At 37.3% G+C, this 19,353-nt stretch overlaps 1 protein-coding gene across 7 annotated transcripts in view; it reads left to right on the top strand.

The window, feature by feature from the left end:
• Window positions 1-19,353, top strand: part of SENP7 (SUMO specific peptidase 7) — a 46,968-nt gene that overhangs the window by 22,765 nt on the left and 4,850 nt on the right. For 6 of the 7 annotated variants that reach the window (XM_065676512.1, XM_065676515.1, XM_065676517.1 and 3 more), the window contains 16 exons: window positions 1,593-1,708; window positions 2,477-2,646; window positions 3,600-3,960; window positions 4,550-4,707; window positions 5,674-5,820; window positions 7,316-7,349; window positions 8,169-8,342; window positions 10,408-10,670; window positions 11,720-11,853; window positions 13,055-13,171; window positions 14,077-14,196; window positions 16,425-16,517; window positions 17,435-17,646; window positions 18,067-18,119; window positions 18,434-18,471; window positions 18,698-18,766. In XM_065676512.1, the coding sequence (XP_065532584.1) occupies window positions 1,593-1,708; window positions 2,477-2,646; window positions 3,600-3,960; window positions 4,550-4,707; window positions 5,674-5,820; window positions 7,316-7,349; window positions 8,169-8,342; window positions 10,408-10,670; window positions 11,720-11,853; window positions 13,055-13,171; window positions 14,077-14,196; window positions 16,425-16,517; window positions 17,435-17,646; window positions 18,067-18,119; window positions 18,434-18,471; window positions 18,698-18,766 (2,259 nt within the window). The remainder of the gene's footprint in view (window positions 1-1,592; window positions 1,709-2,476; window positions 2,647-3,599; window positions 3,961-4,549; window positions 4,708-5,673; window positions 5,821-7,315; window positions 7,350-8,168; window positions 8,343-10,407; window positions 10,671-11,719; window positions 11,854-13,054; window positions 13,172-14,076; window positions 14,197-16,424; window positions 16,518-17,434; window positions 17,647-18,066; window positions 18,120-18,433; window positions 18,472-18,697; window positions 18,767-19,353) is intronic. The other variant, XM_065676513.1, reaches the window with a different exon arrangement.

The raw sequence follows: 19,353 nt of genomic DNA on the forward strand, positions 1-19,353 counted from the left end.
TGTATTTGATTGGACTTGGAATTTATTTGTCTTTCCAGTATTCCCAAAGAGTACCTATATTCTAATCTACAGGTACGGCACTGAAGAACAGGCACCTGTTCACAAAGTGTCCAACAGTTTTGGCTGTCTAGATTGTGATGTCAAGAGTGTTCTTTCCCATAGTCAGTGATGTTCTTCATGAGTCCAAGCTCAGCTGTCAGTGATTTCAGTCATCATGATGATTTATCTTTTTGCAAATTAGATCATGATGCTTCTGTTTTTGCAAATTAGAGACTGCAACATTCTGAGTTAGGCACATTATAAAACAAAACAAAGAACAAAAAAATCTTTGGATTAAGTGAGGTGACAAAAGGAGGAATGAAACAGATTTTCCAGAGCAGCCTTAAATTGCTTTATCTGTGAGATCTTCTTTATTTTCTTTTTCATTTTCCAAGTCTCAGAGAAAATGCGGTGGAGGTCACAAGGGTTAGTTTATTTTATTTTGAAACCCTGATAAATTTTTAGAAATCTTGCATACTGAATGTAATGAAGTTCATGTGAGAAAGTATCACATAAGCATACAGCTAAATGTTACCCTAATGCATACACTAGAAACCAAAATGCAGTTACATAGATTTTTGTCAGCTCTAACTAGCCTCCAGAAAAATGAAGAGTATGTTTACAAGATCAGACCTCAAATATGAGGATGTCATACTGTTGAGTCAATCATTACCTCCTGAATATCATAGAATGGTTTGGGTTAGAAGGGACCTTAAAGCTCATCTAGGTCCAACCACCCTGCCACAGGCAGGGACACCTTCCACTGGACCAGGTTGTTCAAAGCCCCATTCACTTAATATTCTTTACAAGTATATTCTCTTATTCAAAAAACCAAACCAAAACAAAACCCAAAACCAACCCAAAAAACCAAAGAAAACCCCAACAAAACAAACACAACCCCCCAAAACCCCCAAACTAATAAAATTAATACCAACCCCCCTCAAGTGATTATTTTATTGCATAACCTTCTTAGAATAAAACTCCAGACTCAGCTAAACACCTGCAGGGTGCCTAGTTTCTGGTACTGTAATAAGTTTTTGTTTCTTCCTCATTCATGTCCTGTCCCCCCTCACTTCCTTCAAAGTTACTGTTATGATCAGGAATTTCTATTTAAAATCTTTTCTCGTTGCAGGAACCTACTTAGTGGATTCTATAAGCCATTCTAAATCTAAGTTAAAAATGTACTACATTGCCTCATTCCCATTGTATTAATGACAAAACCAAAGATACACTCAACTGACATTGTTCTCTTTTTATCTTGTTATGTTTTCTTGTTGCAGTCATGCTTTACAAAATAATATTACAGTGTCTGATGCCAGGCATGTCAGATTTTCATACTTTACATCCTTTTAGAAGCATCCTTTTCATTAATAATGTTAGAGTGTCTGTATTTCTGCAACTGGAACTGAATTGGCTTGTCCTTCATTTGCCACGCTCCACATGGTTACAAGAAAGCCAGAAGTCTGTGGTCTAACCAACAGTTGTTTCTGTTGGGATTTTTATTCAGTATTCTTTCAAAATTAAAGATAAGTCATAGTTAATACTCTTTACAGATCTGAACATTGCCTGAGGAAGACAGATGATGATCTCTGTAAATTGACCAAGGCTTCTAAGGAACCAGAAAAAAATAATGTCCTCACATCTAGAAGACAGGAACTGCAGAAGAAAGGTTTGTAGTGAGTAATAATCTGGGATTTAAATATCAATTCTGGAGAGTGTTAGAAATTTTTTTTTTTTTGGTCTAGTATTATGAGGAGAGTACAGAAATAAAATAGCTATTGTATGCATTGTATGTGTTTTCTCAAAAAGCGTGGAGTTTGTTCATAGATATGGTAAAATATATTGAATAGCTGATTTTAAATATGAATACAGCTATGGTGAATCAGATCTGTGGAAGAGAAAGGAAACTTAGGGCAGCCTTAGTGCACCATTATAATCCTGATTTTATAAGTCTTTTATATTCAAGAACGTAATACACTGAGAATACTCAAATGGTTTGTAAACCTTTTTAAAATGTTTGCTATGTGACAATGTATTTACTGCTGAAAAATGGTAAACTCTAGGCTGAGTCTCCAGGGAGAATATCTTTTAATACTGGTTAGTAATATTTGCAGATTTAGAACAGGAAATGGAGAATATTGCATCCAGCAGAAGATAAAGACTGTTGAGTACGGAGTGGTAATTCATACTCAAAAGGGAGCTAGGAGTTTGGTTATACCCTTACCTTAACTAATGGTGCAATAATAATCTTTCCTGAATTATTTTAGGGAATATATTTTGGCAGCCATGCACAATTAAAAAAAGGAAGGAACTGTTGTGGAAGGTATCTGCTTCCGTGCATTGTATTTAAGACATAACATTTATGAAGAGATGGAAAGGATTTTAAAGGTAACCCATTAAATCACTTTTTCTTTTTTTTTTTTTTTTTCTGACACAGAAAACAAGAGCTATGATGAATTGAAAAAGAGGAGCATAAACATGAACAGCACCACTCTTAGTCAGAAGCAATCGGGTTCTTTTGATTCTGAGAAAAGAAAAAGAAGATCTAGTGGCCATATTTCTGATGATTGTAATGCGCACATTCCAGAAAAATCACTTCTACTATCTGTAAGTTGCATATGTGTGTTTGTGTACACACAAGCACACACACTTCAGTAGAAGCAGTAGCAACATCTGAAATAAAAGAATTGTACTAATAACTAGGGTATCCAGGGATGCTGTCATAGCTGTTGAGGGGAAGTAGCTCAGTGGTGCATCAAGAAGAGCGATTATATGTAACTCCTTTTGTCCACAACATCAGAATAAGCTCACTGTAAGAGAGAGGTTGCAAGAGATGAATGTTTTCTTTAGACAGGAGCATGGAGTAAAACAATCTTGGAAATGAGGCATCTAGCTACTTAAGTGAATCTTCTTTCACAGATGGTGTAGAACTAATTAGGGATTTCGATAGAAAAACTACAAAGTATACCTGGGGTTATGGAAATCTTGCAGAGGTCATCTTTCTCCCTCCTCCTCAGTCTGTTGTATTCTTCCCTAAAGTTTTATTGTTGTCTGTCATTAAGATTTAAAGGAAGGAGTTAAAAAAAAAAATAGAAATGATTGAGGGAATCAATCAGACCAGTACAAACTGTGATTTATAGTCAAGCATTTGAATATAATAAAGGCATCTCTGTAACCTTCTAATTGAAACCCCATAGAAATAGACAGTTGCTGGGTCCCGTTTGCCCAGATGACCAAGCCACACATTTGCAAGGTAATGAACATCACTGGTGCTTGGTCTTTCAGTGTCAGACAGTGAGAGCTGCTAAAAAAATCACAAATAGTTTCTTGGTTAGTTTGAAAGAAGGTCATAGTAGACTTCTAAAAGGTTGGCCCTCATGCATTATGTAACAGCCTTTGGAATACGGGGAGAAATTACTGACTTGAGCTCTAAATGCAGTTACATTAAGCTAGAATTATTTTGCCTAGCACATAGCTAAATCTCAGTGGTCACTAATCTGAACCATCATAGAAATGTCAAGAAATAAGCATATGCCCTGTCTCTGATACCTGTTTTCTAGAAAGAGCAACGATTGAGTTCAACTCAGCCTCCTGGCATCAGCACACTCTGTGAGGATGGACAAGATTGCAGATCTAATGCAATTCTGGTGCCAGATGGTATTCCCCAGCCATTAGAGAGAGACTATAAAGATGCTTCCACCCACAACCACTTAAGACCTGCTCACAGCTGCCTGGAGGAGCCTGGCTCAGAGTCTCCATCCAGAAACTTGTCAGAGAAACAGCTTTCTGTCATCAGTGGGGATGTGGCTTCACCGCAAGTTAGTACCATCAGGAATTTAAAGATGGACACATCACAGTACCTGAGCAAGCTGCGGAACAGACTCTACAGGGGTAATCGGCAACTTGTTTCAGTTGATCCAAGTATGTACTGTATCTGTGCTGCTGACAATTACTACTGGTACACTTAGGTACCAGGAGAACTCATGTATAGCTGACTAATTATAAGAAACTAGTTATAAGAAACATAAGAAACAAAAGATTGAAGACAGAGTTCGTGTTGTTTTTAATGCATTGTGCAGGTTAGAGAGCAGTGCTTAGTGCCAGTGTCCTCTACTGAAGTGTAGAGGGTCATGTACTTGTGAAACAGGATAGACAGCAGGATTTTTAAACTCCAGTCCTTATTTTGCAGCTGATTTTGTGGCTGTGGAAAATTAAGCTTGTAGTTTTTAATGTTGCTTAAACGGAGAAAAAATACTCTTTCTTTGAAGCAGCTGTATTGTGGCCTCTTTCTTTTAGTAGTTGAATAATTTTGAGGATCTTGGGTAAAGTGTTAATAAAGATGCAAAGCAGTACTTGTTGCGTTTGCTTTCATGCACACAGACTTGTTTGAGCAATGTATTTTGATATTACATACAAGAGAGAATTTTTTGTTCATCTGAAATCTATAGTGAATGAAATATTCCGAAGTCTGCATTGTGAAGCATGTGCATACTTCTTTTTTCCTCTTTAGTTGTCCTTTCCAGTGATGATGAAGATAGACCTTCTGAACCAAAATGCACTGAGCTGCTTCAGGATAATATCACTGATAGTAAAGAAACAGACCAACAGTCTGACTTCAGTTTCTCAGCAAAGCAGTTGGAAGACAAGATGGAAAGTCACACAGAGCAGGTACTCCAGTTTTTGGCCTATGTATTGTTATGACAACCCTTTATTTCTTCAGTGTTTATTTTTTTCTTGCATGTTAGGACAAAAGTGAAATGCTTAGAGCAGGTATGATTAGTCCCAGCAACAAACAGTAGTGCAGTAATTCACAGATAGAATTCTGGACAGTCTTCAGAGGATGTCTGGATCTGACGCTTAAGTGCTTTTGCAACATACAGTGTATGTCATAGTTTGAAAATAAACATTTGGGAATGTTTAATACTACAAACAGGAAGGATCAAATACTAACCTGAGCTAGAGGTAGCCATGATGAAGATATGTCTGTGAAAAGGGGTGGGGGTTTTGTTTTAGTTTTTCACACAATGTTTTATACTGATCAAGTTCAAGTCTGTAGTTTCTTCTTGTCTTTCAGTCCTCTGCTGTAATTCAGTGCATGGAGTTCAAGGAACTTGTTGACAGCAGACAGAGATAGGGTAAAGTTCCCATTCCTGTGTGGCTTAGCATTGAATCTAAAACTAGCCGTAAATGTTGTTGCCCCATTTTGGCTTTGACTTGGATTTGGGTTACCTCTGCAATCCTGAAACAAGCCAGAAGAGCCATTGCTGCCTCTTCATACAGGTGCATCATTTTGATCATAAACACTGAATTGGATCCTGTACCTTTGATATCAAAAGAGGCATATTTTTTGTTGCTCTGTTGTTTGAGGTTTTACTTGGCTCTAGATTAGTAAAGAGCACAGGCTATATCTTGCAATGGGAAATTTAGAGGTGAATCAAGATACTGTTAGGCCCTTAAGGGTATTGTAATGATTGTAATAATATTTACAGCTTTTTAGTATGGGATTTTTATATGGAAGTTGGCTTTGGGAGTAAATCCTTACAAACATGCAAAGAAAATTCCAGAGGTTCAAGAGGGAAGTATCTCATTTGAAGCCCTTTAGTAAATATACTTTTTTTTTTTTTTCCCCTTCAGTTTATAACAGAGTCAATTGAAGATAAATATCCTATCAGTTTACTTTCTGGAAGCACACCTAGAAAACAGACAAACCCAGCATTGGCAGTGAAATTTGATAGTCTTTACATCGGGAAATTTAACTGGCTATCAACAGGTCCTGCTAGGGTGAGTTGTTTTATTATATTGAAATTTTGGGAATATTTAAAAATTAAAATTCTAGTTAATCAAAGCTAGTGGTACTTAGTGTGGAAGCACTGAGTTTTGCTTTGGCTAAACCATGGAGTATGTACTCCATTACCTTGTGTGTTTGGATTGCTGTCAGTTGAAAAGCTAACAGGGATTATCTGTGGGTCCAGTTTTCAGAGATAAAGGTTCTGTGAAAACGCTGTACTAGAACAGAAATTATACTGATGAAGCTTTTAGTGAATCTTAATAGAAAATAATGGCCATGTCAGAATTAATGTCACTTGAAATAAACACCAATCACTTTTCTCAGAAATAGTACAGATATTTGAATAAAGTAGTCCATAGGGATCAGAGTTCAAATATATACTACGTGCTGACCTTGCTCTGGTTATAATAGCCAGAAAATACTTATTTTGTATTTTTTAAGGACCTACAAAACTAATACTAAAAGCATTAGTACATAGGCAATGTGTTACTCACAAGGCGTAGAAATATACTTCAAATAAAGTACCAGCTGCAGGACTTTCAACAGGTCTTTGGTGAGACTCGTTCTGTATATTGCAATAGAAAAAGACATGTTTGAACATGTATGGGGTTTTTTTGTTTGTTTTTGGTTTTTTTTCTTACAGTAACACATTTTGAAATCTTGGATTGTAATAATAATTTTAGCTTTGCACTAAACAGCAGTTTTGTGCAGTAGTTCTCATCCAGCAGTGAGAACATTTCATGGAAATTTCTGGAATTGATATGCCAGAATAATTAGAGGGATGAGTTGAAATATTTTTAGAGTTAATGCTTTTAGGTAAAAAGTGAAAATTTTCCATGGAAAAAAAAATAATTCTTTGTGCGTACTGTGGTAACGTAAAAAAAACCCCTCAATGTGTATGACAACCTTCTGTCAAAGTGAAAAGCTTGCTTTATTTAGCCAGGTCTTTTTAGCAGAGGTGTAAACAGACTGTTCAAAGGCCTTTAATTCAAAGGTTAATCTAAATAGCAAAATATACCCCAGTGTTGGATTCTCTATGTAGTGTCCTTGATTCAAATAGTGTAGGTAGTGGTCTTGATCATAGGGTGCTTAACCTCCTTTTGTCCGAAATGTTAATGATTTTTTTCTTCTTAAGAAGCCTGTAGTCTTCTCCACAACTTTCTGCTTATTTCTCAGTGCGTAGCACCTCTGGAAGTTACTTGGCTGTCATTTAGATTCTGCAATACGTGTTGCAATAGGAGTGTTCTTTTAGGTCAAATAGGCAATATTAATTCTCATACTAGACATATTGGGCTTGTTAGTATTAGCTTAATGGTTGGACTTACGATCTTAAAGGTCTTTTTCCAACCTAAATGATTCTGTGATATTGTTTTCAGTTTATTTGGCTATCAGCAAGGAAAGATATGCAGATAATTAACAATTCTACTTTGTTTTAATCAACTTGTAGAATGCAAGCTAATTTTTTTTTTTTTTTTTTAAATCTTTCAGTTTACAATCAAGTATATTGTGATCCCATTTCAGGGTAAGGGAATTTTCTTCTTTAGCCTTCTCTTAACTCTATATCATTAAAGTATTACGTTAAAATACTTAGTATTTACTTATGAGTAATTTATAATTTTGTTTCACAAAGAATTAATTTTTAAAATTTCATTTTTCAGTAAATAAAAATGTTATTGTCTATAGTGTAAGCATTAATAACTTAGCAGCTTCTTACACTTTTAAGGTGAATTTGTAGTTTTAATGGCCTTTCCTCCCACATCCCTGCATATATTAAGTGTTGAACTATAGTAAATATGACTATATTTATATGTTTTCGAGGTGAAACCTCAGTCTTTTCAGATTAGGATTTTAGATCCTTAAGATTTATTAAACAATAATGTAAGTTGAGTAAAGCTAGGAGGGATATAACTGTAGATTTTCATTCAGTCCGTTTTCCAAAGATGATGTGTGGTTTCTGTATCCCATAGGAGAAGGTTCTGAGAAGGTGAGAAGTTCTGAATTGGATTGACTAATAGGAATTCATGATTTGCAATAATTTTTCTATATTTGTAGGTATTAACTGTGATTATCCTGAGCAAAAAAACCGTATTTTTTATTCCATGAAGAGTAGCATTTAGATGTTTAGCTTTGGGTGTTACAATTTGGTAACTTCATTTTACATAGTTTGATATAGCCTATTTAAGTATTAGATTCTCACAATTTACGTAATGCCAGGAATAAAATCTACAAGTACTGTTTTAATACACTTTGATCATATTTATGTCTTAGTGTGTAATTACTGTAACATGTATGACTTTATGGCAATTAAAGGTACGGTTATTTAAAATTTTATTTTCTACAGTGGCTCTTAATAAGAATATTAACCTGACAGTAGATACTCTGGATCTGAGAAGGTTTGGTATGTGGAGAAGTGACGGTGGCTGTTCTTCAACAATGATAATTTTCCTTTGGTTGTCTGTGGATTATGTAGAAAAGATTGAAACCCAATTAGGAAAGTTAGTCATGAGCAAGCCATGTAAGTAATCTTTTTCCTTAAATGCAATAAAAAGATCAAATATATGGCGTATCAATAAAGCAGTTATTTTACAGCTGTGTTTCTAGAATGCTGAAGAAAGCCTGTAGTTTTGGTTTTTTTTTTTTTAATCATAAGTTGGCCAATTTGCTTTTCTAAAATGCCTTGTTGTCCTTGGGGAAATAAAAACCCCACAATGTGATTCACAATTTCTTCTACTTAACAAAAAGACAGTTCAATTGTAATCTGTGTGAGGAGGCTCTCTGAAACTGGGCTTGTGTATAAAGTATTTCCCCCTTTAAAATAAATTCTTGAGAAAAGTACCTGCTGGTTGAAAGGGTTGGCAGATAAAGGTTGATTTGATCTTTGACAAGACTGCATACAGGTTGGGCAGAGAAGTGATTCAGAGCAACCCTGCAGAGAAGAACTTAAGGGTGTTGGTCAGTGAGAAACTTAACATGAGCAGGCAGTGTGTGCTCACAGCCCAAAAGGCCAACCATCTGTTGAGCTGCATCAAAAGGAGGTGGACGAGCAGGTTAAAGGAGATGATCCTGCCCCTCTGCTCTCGTGAGACCCCACTTGGAGCATTGTGTGCAGTTCTGGTGTCCCCAATATAAGAAGGACATGGAGCTCTTGGAGCAAGTCCAGAGGAGGGCCACGAGGACCATCAGGGGGCTGGAGCACCTCGTATATGAAGACAGGCTGAGAAAGTTGTGTCTGTTCAGCCTGGAGAAGAGAAGGCTTCATGGAGACTTCATAGCAGCCTTACAGTATCTGAAGGGGGTCTACAAGGATGCCAGAGAGGGACTCTTCATCAGGGACTACAGTGACAGGACAAGGGCTAATGGGTTTAAACAGGGGAGATTTAGGCTAGATACAAGGAGGAAATTCTTTACTGTGAGGCTGGTAAGGCACTGGAACAGGCTGCCCAAGGAAGTGGTGAATGCTCTATCACTAGCTGTGTTCAAGGCCAAGTTGAACAAGGCCTTGGGCCTCATGGTCTAGGCATCCCTGCCCGTGGCGGAGGGGATGGATAGGGTTGGAACCTTTCCAACCCTAACTATTCTGTGATTCTATGATTGTATTATTGCAATTTGCTATTAAAAGACACTTTGTCTGCTCAGTTGCTGGCCCTGGATCTCAGTCTTCCCATTGCTGGCACCTCGGTATACAAGCCAGTGCCAGTTGCTTGTACAAGCTGTCATGCACAGACAGGCACATAGCTGGCCAGGATGCCCCTGGTCCCAGTAGCTGACCCACCCTGTGCTCTCATCCTTAGAGATACATGGTGAGTCCCACAGTGAGAGCTGTCCCTTAGGAAATTGCTCACCCTTCTGCCTCCCAAGACACTTCAACTATTCATTTAGTTCGGCTTGATCCACTAGCAGTTGTGCATGACTGCACTTCAGTTGCTGTGTTCAGAGATGTCCACACATCCCCTCCCCCCATCAAATAGAGAGTTCACCCAGGAGAGAGTTAGAAAGGAATTTAATGAGAAGATGGGATAGACAGCTGATCAATGCGCAGCGCATTTCAGACAAGTGTATTGACTAGCAAAGTATTTAGATGTGACTGGTCCTTTTTATGCCTTTAGCCCTCTATTTTCCCATACTTGTTCCTCTACAAATCACCTGAATGCCTGCCTTTGGTTCTTCCCTTAAACATCCGATAAGAAGTCCTGGGCAATCTCAAAATGCTCTTCCCCGGTCTCCCATCATGTGTGCCATACACCTCAGCACAATCTCTCCTCAGTCTAAAAGGTGATCTGGCATTGACTCATCTTGATGGGTTTCAGGTCTGGACCCTGGGCCTGAGGGTCTCTGGGCCCAGACTGGGTGTCCCTTTCTCCCAGTCCTTAATTTGGGTTCTTACCAGCCATTGTGCTCCTGTGCTCCTCTGGGCTTATGCAGGTGGGCCTTTGGTTGGCTGATGGCCTCTGAGAGGAAGCTGGCAGCATATTACTTTGGCTTCCACTCCCACCATTGTCTCTCAATGCTCCTTCGTGGGTCTGCAAACAAGTTTTTATCATGTAACCTAATAGTTAATACCCATTCTCTCCTTTCTCCAGCTAAATCTAGTGAATTTGTATTTCTTGAACTGTCCCAACCACTCACAGAATGGGAAGAAGACAGACTGACTGAAGTGATTACAGGTGTGAGCAAGAAGAACAGAGCACCAGATCTTCTTGAGTTTTTGTCTTTGAAGGAAGCACTGTCCTTGTTTAAGGACCTTTCTCCTGAAGAGAGCTCTTTCATAAATTACAGTAAGGATCTACTAAAGCAAGGTGTATCAAAACAGAGTATCTCAGATGCTCATGAACCTGCGGTTCAGGTTAGTTGCTTGATTCATCACCACCTGTTGGCATTTGCACATTTTAGTAAATTTTAAATACACCTTCTTTCCATAGCTCAAAAAAAAAATCAATCATGTTTGTTATTTCTCTCATGTTATTTCTCTTATTATTGCGCAATGGGGCAAGATTTGCAGTAAACTAGATTGTGTCCACAGAGGGATAGTGTATAGACCTCGTCAGTAAGTGGCAAATAGCGAAGCTTTAGTTCAGCTGATTATGCCTAGAACCACAGGGATTTTCTGCCCTTGTGGTGTCTCCAGGGCAGCAGTTTTGGAGTTAATCAAGTATTGAGTGATGGAGCCATTTTTTCAGCTGAGCTGGAAGTGAAGGGGTGCAGCAGAGGAGGAGCTGTGTACCTTGCTCATTCCAGACACCTCTACTGCTGGGCCAGTCACAGCTTGAAATGCTAAATAATTCCTAATGCTGCTGGGAAGATGGAGCTGTGCAAGGTACTGTGTTAATACACCTCCCTCTGAGGAGTAATGTCTTAACCCCACATCCTTGTCACTTCAGAAATTACATATGTTTGATCCCATCAGAAAAAAACACAGACAATAGATCAATCTGGCTATGAAACTGGGAACTTAAAAATTAAGCTAGCATGTCCTAAATCTGTAGCATCTTTAGGCAGATTGGTTAAGAACTAGGTTTTCAAACCTTCCAAGCGTTCACAGCTCCTATTAAGACAGTCTGATACTTCATCCATTCAGGTCCAACAGGTCCAGTTTCTTCCCCAAAACAAATTCTGTATCAGTTGGCTGAATATGCTTTAACAATTTTAGAGAGAGGTTATGAACAGAGGAAGAACTGTCATCTTTTTAAAAGGGACATAACTTTTTTAGTTATATGACTAGTGGCATGTTTGCCTAAATTGTGATGTTCACACTTCTGCTCTCCAGCAGGATTCCTCTTCAGAGATGCAGGATATTCCTGTGGACTTCAGGCTTGTTTTTTGTGTTTTCTGTTTTACATATTAAGCTGTATAATGATTTTTACTATTATTATTGTTTGGATTTTTTTCTGGTAGGAATCAAAACCAAAAGTGGCCAGGCCCAGTTATGCCCTTGCAAATAAGCAGAATAGTGGTTGCTATTCTATCTCTCTGTCCTCTGCACTGAATGAAGAATGGAAAGAAGTAAGAGAAACTGGAGCAGTTAAGAAGTATGTATGTTTCATATAAATGAGAAGATGAAAATATAACAAATTGAAGAAACAAATTGCTGGAATGAAAACCTTGGCTTCAACTGCTATTCTGTAGTTTATTTGAAAGTGTTATGTTAAAGATGCTCTAGAAATCTAAAATACCACTGAGTATGAATGTAGGTATTCCTGTTTCCATCCTAATATTTAACAGACAAAATGGATGTGTTACAGGATGAGAGAAAATCTCACAGAAATCAGAATACCTTAACTGTGACCACAAGTTCATATCATGGATGCATCAATGGGAGGGTAGGGACCTCATGGCTTCTGTGTGTTTCCATCTAAGTCTATATCATGGCAAAACTTTAAACTTCAGCTGAGTCTTTTTTTTTTCTTTTTTAGTATAAACAATGTTTTCTTTTACTCTTCTGTCTCTCTATTTATAACTAGCTTGTCATACAATATACTAGTTAGTACAGGAGCTTGGTTAGCTAAAGACACAAAATGAGAACACAGAGGTGTGTAATGCAGCAAGGTACTAGGAGAGTACTGATGTACATCAATTCTGTCTGCACTAGCCTGTTAGCCTTTGTGCTTCTAGTACAGCAGACATTACTGGAGAAAATTGCTCCTAAGAACTCTTGCCTTCTGCTATACTGACAGTATAGCAGTTGTTTATGTTTCTGCAACAGCAAAACTGCTCATTTCGGCATTCCAGTTAAGTAATATGGTTGTTAATATGCAGCTTTTTAAATATATTTTAAATACTAGTAGTAGAGGTAACTTGGGCAGTTTCAATCTACTTACAGTACATATGGTGCGTAAACCCAAGTTGCCTGCTTGGAAACATGGGAGTCCTATTGGACTCTTAATGAACAAGAAGTCACTGTTCATTAATACCATTTGAGAATATGTCCCCTAGAATTTATTTCCATTTTATATAGCCGTTTGTCAATTACTTCCTATCAAAAAAAAAAAAACCAAGATGAAGGTAAAAAAATAATCTCCTTTTCAAAAACTTTTCTCAAAATTTCAGTGTGCATTGGGGTGTGCATTTAATTTGTAACTCAACTGTTGGAGTAAGAAATGGTAAAGGATGTTTGAGTTAGTCAACAGTTTTGAAAATCACCATTTTTAACAGGTTTTCTAGAAAATCTTCTACATGTGAAAAACGTCAGTTTGTCATTCGTACAATGTGATTTTGATTTGTATTTTCTAGCTTAATTATTTATCCACCCCCACCTGCAAAAGGAGGACTGGGAGTCACAAGAGAAGACCTAGAGTGCTTAGAATATGGAGAGTTTCTCAATGATGTCATTATTGATTTCTATCTTAAGTAAGTAATCACAGCTTTATTTGTACCCTTCTTTCTGTGACCTGATCTGGACTTGAACTACTGTAATGTTGGTCTCTAAATATGATACAATAATTTCAGAGTAACAGCATGATGAAGCTGTAAGTTGGACTCCTTGTAAAGATGTGTGTATTCTCAGCAGGTTCAGTTGTTTCAGTTCCATTCCCCTTGTCCCTCTAAAGGGCTGTGGTATCATCCAGACAGAATAGTGTGGGGAAAAAAGCCTCTTCGTGACCTCACAGAACAGAAAGTGCTGAGCAGGTTTAAGCAGGCAGCTGAACAAAGTAGAGGGTCTGTACTAGTAGTTTGTTTACTAAGCTCACGTGAAATGAAGCATCCTTTCATATTCCAGACAAGAGTTCAGGAATTCTGATGTACAACTCCTGCAGAAAGCACTACAGCTTATTGTGGAAGTTTCTTGAGTTAGCTGTGCTTGGCATATCTGCTTTGTGCCATCCTCCTGAAGTTGTTTGTGAAAGCAAGTTTTCCAGAACCAGCATGGTGGACTGCAGTTCCCTGAAGCTGAGATTTATTTTCCTTGTGCTGACTTAAACCTAAGCAGAATTCTGGCTCTTTTGAAGGCTGCAAGAGTTCCATTTTGCTTGGCGTGCAGCATGGCTGCTGTAGCTGTGAGCAATCAGAAGAAGCCAGTTAGAACTTGTTATCTAGAGGATAACAAAGACTAGAAACCTAACCCTAAAAATAAATTCAGAAGCATTATTAACCTGAGCATAATAATTCATTAAAATAGTTGGGGGGGGGGAGGGGTCTGGGAGGGGTGGGAATGTTGTTTTTTTTTGGGGGGGGGGTTGTTTTTTGTTTTTAAATCAGAAAGTAATGGTACTTTCTAGAAAAGGAATGTAATAATTTCCTTCTTTTTTTGGTAGATACCTGTTGTTGGAAAAGGTGCCAAAACATCTTGCTGACCGCACACACATTTTTAGCAGTTTCTTCTATAAGTGCCTGACCAGGACAGAAAAAAATTCTGAGGGGGATCTCAAAGTTCCGTAAGTTCATTTTAGACACTGTTATGTGCAGAAATAAGCTGTCAGTCAATGCCGCTTGGAAGTTCTGCAGATCATCTTCTAGTTAGCACATTAAAGAGCAATCATTGTTCTGCAAGGGGTTAGTGATTAAATGTTGTAACTCTCATTTTAAGCATATTGATGTTTTTCATTTAAATGCACATGTGGTTCATATTGAATGGCAATGAAAATGTTATCACCTTTCTCCAAATTTATCTGAATTTTCAGACAATTATTTATGTATTTTGATCTTTTTATTATATGCAGTTTTGCAAGGTATGCATAATTTCAAGAAATTGCACTTCTAAAAATACTTTTAGATTTATCACATATTTCATTATACATGATGATAATAAATTCTTGTCCGAAGTTTTAAGAAGATTTTTTTACACACCATGTTTGCACATTTGGTTTTTAACACTTGTGAATAATGGAATTGGAGAGTTTCACAGGAAAAGTATCATTAACAGCTCAACAACCCTGTATCACTTTGTTTTTTCAGCTAAGATTCTATAAAAACAATCTCTAGAACACTTTCCATTTCTTCTCAATACTGATGTTTGAGAGTGGAGCTTGCACTGTCACTTCACTTACAGTGATGATCTGCCAGCAACTTTCATTCCATTTTCATCATTCAGTTTATCGGAGTTGTTGGTTGTTTTGTTTTATTTCCCTCATCCTGTTTCTCCCTGAACTGATTTTTCTTCTTTTACCCATTTTTGTCTTCTTTTATTCCCCAGGTTTTTCATTCTACTGACAAACTCAATGGCCACCTGCCCAAAGAGGTGTGCCATCTTGTGTGTTGCAGTCACTGCTAGGTGAAAGCTATTAAGGGGAAAAAGAATGCAACTTCTGTAATATTCTCAAAAACGTCTCAAAAATTCAGGGAGCTGTGCTTGAGAGAATGTCTTCCATCATTTTACTGTCTTCTGACCTTGAATGTTCTGAGGTGGAAACAAAACTATCCATGTTAAGGCTGCTGTTGTGGCTTGATCTGATTCTGCTAGCAAGGCTGGGCTGTCCATAACCTTATTAAGGAACTGGAATGGCACTTGTAATTCCCCAAACTTCAAGGACTATAGCTGCTCCAGATCAAGAGATAGCTTTGGAAGATCTGATTTTGTGTTTGGGCTTAGATACTTACCTGGTGATCACAGGTGGTTTGGGTTTTTGTTTCTGTGGAGTTTTTTGATAAATGGGTAGGAGAAATTGGGCTCTGTACTGTTGTAAATGAAATTAATTTCAGCTGATGTAGCTACTTAAAGACCCTTTGCTTCCCTTTGTTTATGCTGCTTAGGCAGGATGAGAATTCTTTCTATAGGTGCTTTCCCCTTTCAATTCCCAGTGCACCTACAGTCATGTAGCAGAGGAAGCTTCTGTGGCAAGTTTTCACTTAATACTGGCCCATCCAGAGTCCCACTGCTTTTCCATTACTCACTCATTTTCTCCTGTTCACCCTGCACTGAAGTTACCTTTCTTAATTGCCGATCAAGATGGAATCAGAATGGGGGAACAGGGATGTCTCCTGAGTACAGTAAATTTTGCTTTCAGATGATACTGAAACAAAGTTTCATAAACTGTTTCTATTTCAACTTGTGCAACCTAAGAAAGTTGAAAATATACATTTAGGTTTCTTCTTATTTTTTTATTATTCTCCTAGTATCCTGTCCTCATGTGTTATGTCTGTAGGACTGGAAATGAAATGTGCTCCTTCACTTAAAGCTCAGGACTGGAGGGAGTCTGTTTCAGTCCTGACTTTGCTACAGGTGTGTTGCATGACTGTATTTAGCTTTTTCCTTCAAAAGATAAGGTTGTTTAGACAGGCCTTCAAAGTGGTACTGTGAATTTTTATTAATGGATGTTGGTAAGTTGCTGTCGATCTGTTTTACACTGGCTGGTGTTTAGATGAGATTTTTTGCATTTTGTGTAGAAAATAATACTTACTGGTCAAGTAACTGCAAGAAATCCTTTCAATTCTATGGATGGTTCATTTTTCTTTCCCAGAAGAGTTTAAGATGGTTCAGAAATGGCTTGTTAGTCACTTGGGCTTAACGGTGTGCAGATTTGTTTTATTTCTCTGTCAGGGAAATTTCAAGAGTAAGTGGAAAACCTATTGAGGGATTGGGGAAGATGTAGGAGTACTAATCCCCATGCTTTGCTTTAACTAAAAAGAACAAATCTGAGCAACAGTTGTCATTTGGTTTCTGCAGAGCGGCACTGAGAAGACACAGAAGAGTAAGAACGTGGACTCGTCATATAAACATCTTCAGTAAAGATTATATCTTTGTGCCTGTGAATGAGGAGTAAGTCTATGTATTTTTCATACCTGATATTTAGAGATTTAAATATTTGAATGTTGTGGTGATAGATTTATGTCTGTAAGTTTGGATAGATTTATGTCCGTAAGTTTGGATCACTGGAGATTAACCCATGAGTTCATTACATTTTGAAGGTGATTTTTGAAGTCACCTTCAGTAAACTTTGCACCTTTTTTTTTGTTTTACTGAGAACTGCATTTATCACAGAATTATAGAATCATAGAATAGTTCTATGATTCAGTTTTCAGTAAATAGGTGACTAAATAGAAAATCTAACTTTTGAAGAGACTTAAAAATTACTAATTCCACACCTGTTCTTCGAGATCTTCAAAATCTAATGATCTCATGTGATTTTTTTTTAATATCATTTGTGTGTCATTATAATGATTCCTGTGCACTAAAGTAGTGTTTCTGTAAAGAGATCACAGCAACTTGTGTTAATGTATTAGGAGTAGTACTTCCAAGTTCTGTTCCCTGGCCTGGTTGAATAACTGAACTGCAGATGGCAGCTCCAGTAAAACTGAATAGTCATTGAGAGTTACATGTGCAAACCAGCTGCAGAAAGAGATAAGGCTAGAAGCATGCCCTGCCTTCAGTTATATTCAAAACTGGGATCATTTATTATTTTAGTACTCTCCCCCCACCCTCCAGTGATGGGTTTGTTGTTTTGGGGTTTCTTTTAAGGAACTGATACTTAATTTTGCTGTTATGCCACAATGCAAAGTAAAATGAATTAGAGGATAAGTATGAGATGCCATGAAGAAACATAGCAACAGTGGTTATGTGTCACAGAACAGTTGTCCATGAGCTCTCAATGTTATAAAAACTTCTCATATCCTTTGCAGAACCAAATGTTACACTGTTTTGACAATTCTTCCCCCCTCTCTCCACTGCTGGGGCAGGTCTCATTGGTACATTGCAGTTATCTGTTTCCCTCGGTTAGAAGAAGCTGTGTATGAGGAGTGTCCCCATCAGAGTATATTATGTCACCAGCCACAACAATCTCCACTTTGGTCAGAGAGTGACAACACTAGAACTGGTTCGGTGTTGGCCATTCCTGGTAACTGCAAAGATGAAGAAGAAATAGTTGTTAACAAAAATTTATCCTCTGAAGGTAGGTAATCTTACATGGCTTGACATAATTTTCTTCTGGTTCTATGCTGTCTTAATCAATGAAGGAGGTATAAGATGTCTAAAAAAGCATCTTTCGTGTCAAGATTGATGTAATTTGTTTTTGTATTACCATGCATAGCAAAGACTGTGCTGCAGTCTTGCTGTCTGAAATTATGGAAAATACTGGAAGGGACATGTAAAATCAGTGGCTCAAATCCCATCATAAGTGGAAAGTTCTTGGATTTCAAGAGTTCTGTCAGGAAGGCAAGCCCTCAGTAACTCTGCTATTTGAACATTCAGAAGGGAAGCAAAAATAGTTCACTATTGTATTTTGAATACTAATAATTTCAAATTTGAAAATGGAAATATTTCAGGTAGAAAATATTTTCTTAAGACTTTTTAATTTGTTCTTTTGAACTAGGTGGCAATGAAATTGCTGCTTCTGCTTCAGTCCTGCATTCAGCTATTTCTAAAGTAAGTAACTTTTCTACTGACAGAGGAAACATGTATTGCTCTATTTCTGAAGGCTCTGAGAATTGACTAAGTGATTTTGCATCATCTTTCTTGCAGCAGCTGCCACACATGTGCAAGCACTTTGAATTAGCCCAAAGTCCTCCTTTGTCTGTGTTGCTTATGCTATGCTTTCATGTGTTTTTAAAAATTATTTTTTTAGTTTCTCCCTTTCTGAAATGGGAACCTCTCTGGCTTTACCTTTAAATCTGTGGAGATATTAGGGTTTATAATTGCTGAAGGTTTTTTAATATTATTTTTATTTTCTTTTCTCCCAGATCTCCCTAAGCAATTCCAAAAGACAGATTTGTAAAAGGTATGTCTCTGTTTTCACACTAAAATTGTATCATTAAATTATATTAAGAAATTCTGGAGTACGTTATGTGTCATAAAGCCACAGCTGTGGGAACTTACCAATTTTTTTCTGCATTTGTTCAGATATTGATGCTCTTGTTAAGCTGTATTCAAACAAAATATTTGCTTCAATTGTGTTGGTAAAGACCACAATGATTTGTTGATTTGTTTGTTTTTGTTGTGTCCAGGCCTTGTATACTCATCTTAGACTCTTTGAAAGCTGCTTCTGTGCGGAAAACAGTTCAGGTTTTGAGAGAGTAAGTAACTACATTTTCTATTTATTAGCAACAGATGCTGCTGGTGATATTTCTGTGCTCAAAATTTTTGTATAAAGGTTTACATTTCTGATGCTAAAGGAAAATCCATAGTCACAACAAAGAAAATTGTAATAGTAATACAGAGGCTTGTGTGAAAAGCCTGTCTTTGTTCTGCTGCACAGATATAATGCCAAAAATTGTAAAGTGGACAGTCTTTCCGAAACTGGGGGGGGGGGGAAGCAGAGGGAGTTTGTGGCACTTTATTTTTTTTTTTAATCCCCTTTGATTCAGTAATAGAGGGTGTTTTTAAGGGTAGAAAACCAGGTTGTTTAAACTGAATACTTTGAAAATTAATTTTTCAAAGGGCTGATCGTCATCTCTTTGATGGAGCTTACAGAATTAGTGTTAAATCCACTCCTATCTATATACAAAAAAGTAGAAACTAGACTGAAGCTGTCTAGAAGCTTGATGTGTCAGTATAGTTATATTGGAACAGTAGTATTTGTTTTGAAACATGGGAGTAAAATATATATTCAGTATTTTATGTGATAAGTTTGTAAGTATTGGAAGAATGTCTTCAAAGTTTC

The sequence above is a fragment of the Lathamus discolor genome, chromosome 4 (assembly GCF_037157495.1).
Source record: "Lathamus discolor isolate bLatDis1 chromosome 4, bLatDis1.hap1, whole genome shotgun sequence".
NCBI classification, from domain to species: Eukaryota; Metazoa; Chordata; class Aves; order Psittaciformes; family Psittacidae; genus Lathamus; species Lathamus discolor.